Raw genomic sequence first — 4,743 nt, 5'->3', positions numbered from 1 at the left:
ATTGATTTTCTGATCGGTATGACTTTTGGTTAAGTTTTAATGGATTTGAGTGTTGGACTAAGTTTTGTTCTCGGTTGAGTAATTTGGTGGTTTGTGATAGCTGATCCACTTGTAGAGGTCACTGTTGAGTTCTGCTACTAGAATCATATGAGTTTTCTCACTATACTATGTAGGATACTAGGTGTCATGGACTCATGGTATGTTAGATTGTCTTTGCGGCCTTTTACATGAAAAAGTATGGGGGCCATAACACATGTACGAAAGACTATGGCGACCATATCACTTGTATGAAATACTATGTGGGCCATAACACTTGTATGAAAAACTATAGGGCCCATAACACTTGTATGAAAGACTATGGGTCCATAACACTTGCATGAAAGACTATGGTGAGATTATAAGAGGAACGACTGTAGTGAGACTGTAGCACCAAAAGTGGTTGTAAGACTATGGTTGAATCACAACATTCATATTGGATATATGGTATCTTGAAAAACTCACTAAGCTTTGTGATTAATCATTTAAGTTAAATGTTTTCAGGTGGTTTGGCTGCAACGGGAAGGACATGGTTTGATTGCATCGTATCCATAGATATGTTTTGGAGACTTCTGCTGATTTGATTTTACTATCATTATATTACTCTGGTTTGATCATCTTTTGACATAACAAATGAATGTTTTATCATACTTTTTGGGAATAAGATTTGCATGATCACTTTTATTTAAAAATAAAAATTTTGGATTAAATTCGGGACGTTACAAAATACACATATGTTTCACATGTAATCATATCATTACCGATATTGGTACAAAAAAACTACCAATCTATCCTTATTTGAAAAATCAACCATAAATTAAACCCATTTTATGAAAAAAATATTTTAATCAAACAAAAAAAAGCTTGAAAACTTTTATGTAAATAACCTTTCTAATTAAGTAATTATCACTTGATTTGGTTAATTTGTGCTCAAAACCAAGTGGAATACGCGTGGGCTGGGCCAGGTATACTGTCATTCCATAAAACCTCCAAGCTCTGCCCTTCGTACCTCTCACTTTCACCACACTGCTTCCTCCAAATTTCTCGCGCCACCCGCATCCCTATCCTTCTCCGGTAAGCTACCCTTCTGCGTTTTCTTTTTATTTGTATCTCTATCGTTAATCTTGTTCTTTTCAATCTCTTCTGCAATCTTGGTAAGTTCAATTCTTTTTATTCTTGGTATCAGTTACGATTATTTGTTGTCTCTGGGTTATTCGCGTCCAACGTTAGGGTTATTCCACTCGACTGACTTCTATAATCTAGGGTTTCTGTGAATCTTGTACTGAAATTACACTACGTTTCCATGATTTAGGTTTTCGTTGACTTTTGGTTTGAATCGTGGTAGTGTTCTCGACTTCAAAGTTGATTTGAGTTCCTTTTTTGTAAATTAACTCCGATCTTGTCTGGTTTCTTACACTTGTTTTAGATTAACACTACTAAAATTCAACTCCAGTGTTGGTTTTTTGTATCAAATTATATCCGATCTTTTTATGTTTAGTGTACCAATTGGGACATTCATGGAAGCAAGAATCCTATTATTATCTTCTGGGGTTTGATTGTTCTTCTAATATATAGTGTTTTTATACAGGAAACAAATGTCTTTTGCCACCTCCTGCGCACATAATTGGTTACATTCTCGTGTGCACTTGATGAACCGGGGAAGACTGGGAAGCTTTGGGTGGATATTTTTCCGCCATTGGACCTGATAACGATAAAGAATTTTGTGTTTGTTGTTTGCTAGTTAGTTATTTAAGCAAAAGATTTATTGGTTTCCATAAGATATTGATTTTTGAACATTTCATTAGTTTTTTGTTTCAATGGAAAGATCATCTCTCATTCCGGGGTTTCGGTTTCATCCTACTGATCATGAGTTGGTAATGTACTATTTGAAGAGGAAGTTATTGGGGAAGAGAATCATTGTCAATGCTGTTGCTGAGGTCAATATTTATGAGTTTAGTCCCTGGGATCTTCCAGGTATTAATCTTTCTTGATTACAAACTTTGCAGATGCTTTATAGGATCATTTCATCATTTGCATATGCGTGTAACACTACTTCCTGCATCATTACATACACTTTACCTACAACTTCCTCGTAAGTTCTAACATTGCACAATATATGCTAAATCATCTGCTATCTTTGTACACATCTTAGGCAATTTCCTTATAAACATGTTATTATATTGTGTTATTAAAAGAATCATGCAATATTTTTCCTAAACAACACGTAACATTCATATACTTAAATCCCATTGGTATTTTCTACATAAAAATTGATACCCACTAACTGCATGATCATCATAAACTGCTAGCCCCTTCATTGTTTTCCTTAGTACTTCTCTTCTGATCTTCATCTAAGAAGTGATCTCTATATTTACTTACATATAAGTATTCTTTGCCCAACCTGACTTACTGATAATAAGAATTAGCTAAATAGTAAAACACATAATCAACATACAATGCAACTCATTATGTCACTGTAAACATAAGGTAAGATAGATTATCTCCAAATCATATCACAATGTATACTTACAACTTAACCCATTGTTCTCATTGTTTTACATCACCTTTAAATATCATATTATCATTTACTTCCATAGGAGTATTCAACATCATAACATAGTTTTAACGTTGTCATAGTTTAAGCTTAGGCACAACATCATTACCTATGTGCTTATACTAGCACTATATGGTTTAGGCCTAGGTAGCAAAGCAATATCTAATTTGCTAAAACATCCACAAACAATGTATTTTCATAGAAAAGAGAATAACAGGAATCCTGACTCTTAAAACTCCATAACATGAAAAAGCAGAATGGGTGTTAATCTCAAACATTGTATACAAATTTCAAATGTCCAATCCATGCTATTTTCATAAAACAATAAAGCCATCATACAATACATTGGTTTGTAGTGATTAGAAACTTTAAACAATGGCTAAATACGCGCCCAAATCTTATTAATCATTCAACTACTTTTGTGCATTGTCTTATCTTTTAACTGAACTTTTATCTGCATTACTTTTGCTTATATTTCTTTTTACCTTACAAAACTATCCTTTCGGAATATTCAGATAAATCCTCATTAAAAAGTGGAGACTTGGAGTGGTTCTTTTTTTGCCCGAAATCAAAAAAATATTCAAGTGGGGCCCGATCAAACCGGGCAACTGAATCTGGGTTCTGGAAAGCCACTGGGAAAGACAGGAAGGTTGAATACAAAGGAAGAATTGTAGCAAGAATCAAGACTCTGGTTTTTCATCTAAAAACTGCATCAGATGGCCAAAGAACAAACTGGGTCATGCATGAATACAATATGGAAGATCAAAAGTTAGCTGATGAAGGCGTCATTCAGGTATTTTATTAGGGTTGTTCTGTTTATATCTCTCCAATTTAGCAAACAAATGGTAATATTATAATGTTTTAACACATTGTATTTCAGGATATGTATGTGCTGTGTAAAATCTTTGAGAAAGAGGGTGCAGGGCCGAAAAATGGTGCACAATATGGCGCACCGTTTAATGAAGAGGAGTGGGATGATGATGTGGCAAGCTGTTCTGGGCCCACAAACAAGCCGGATTATAAGCAGAAGGGCCCACTCACCCTGTCTTTAACTGAACAAGGTTCATCTACAGTCACATATTCTGCAAATGAGACTGTAAATTACAAGCAGAAAGGTCCAGCAGTTACAATCAGCAAGACTTTACCTCAAAGTACATGTACCCTAACTGAACCAGGCCCATCTTCTTCTGCAAATGCAATTGATACACCTGGCAATGATGATGATGTCATGCTTTATGAAGACCTTGCCTCAATTTTGGGGGTGCCTACTGGTGGCCTTAATAGCAACAACAAAGACAAGGTAAACCTTTTGATCTAGGAAGGGTAAAATGGTGATTTTGCTTTTCTTGTGTTTGTAGATTGATTATATTGTATTGTTTGCATGCATGCAGGGGGTTGAAGTCAAAGGCGTGGGACCCAATGAAAATGAAGGTATTTTTGGTGACTTGGTGAACTTGGTTAATCTGGATGACTTTGTAGGAGCTGAATTAAATAGGTTTGAGACTGATGGAGGGGAGTACACACTGGGCATGATGATGGGAGCTGATGATCTTGATGTTGATCTGGGAAGATTTTGTGTTGATTGAAGGGATGGTTTTTGGATGATGTTGGAAACTTAGCTACTTGTGCTGATGATGATTCCTAATCCTGACTGAAGCTGTTTTTGTAATTTGGTGGCCAATGTATGACTCTGACTATTTGGCCTAATTTATGGCTTTAAATTTGCTGGATTCTTTGTATATTTTGGATTTCCTGAATAAATTTGTTTGTTTCTATTAGTATGATGTTTGGTTGAGACCTATAAGTTATTGAGAACGTGAAGAGATTTCCTTTTAAGGATAATTCAAATCTGAAGGGATATTTTGGCAATTTTCAATGATTCTGCAATACCCTCTGCAAACTTGTTCTTCGGGATTGGATCTTCAAAGAGTGAATGGCAAAGAAGCTTCTGCGCAGTGAAAACGAATATCTGAAATCTTACCCTTTTAAATATGTCAGAGTCATTTTCTCATGTTTTATTACTCTAAATACGATTATTAGCTAAGATATGTTATTACGTCACCAATTTTATATAAGTTCTATTAAATTGATCTAGGTTTTGAATTGTAAGTTGATGTTTTGGATAGTGATTATTGTTAACAAACTAAAATGTC

The 4,743-nt window shown here is 34.9% G+C and overlaps 1 protein-coding gene across 1 annotated transcript; it reads left to right on the top strand.

The window, feature by feature from the left end:
• The first annotated feature begins 978 nt into the window (after positions 1–978).
• Positions 979–4,368, top strand: LOC145120089 (NAC domain-containing protein 82-like). Its single transcript, XM_079055879.1, has 5 exons — positions 979–1,110; positions 1,625–2,010; positions 3,106–3,383; positions 3,471–3,890; positions 3,982–4,368. The coding sequence occupies exons 2-5, from the start codon at positions 1,854–1,856 to the stop codon at positions 4,174–4,176; spliced, it is 1,050 nt and encodes a 349-aa protein (XP_078912005.1). The 5' UTR covers positions 979–1,110; positions 1,625–1,853; the 3' UTR covers positions 4,177–4,368.
• Positions 4,369–4,743: the final 375 nt, after the last annotated feature.

The sequence above is a fragment of the Lactuca virosa genome, chromosome 6, assembly GCF_052849685.1.
Source record: "Lactuca virosa cultivar CGN04683 chromosome 6, Lactuca_virosa_CGN04683_v6, whole genome shotgun sequence".
NCBI classification, from domain to species: domain Eukaryota; kingdom Viridiplantae; phylum Streptophyta; class Magnoliopsida; order Asterales; family Asteraceae; genus Lactuca; species Lactuca virosa.
Note: the sequence above shows the minus strand (reverse complement) of the source record. Positions and strands in the feature narration are given on the sequence as shown.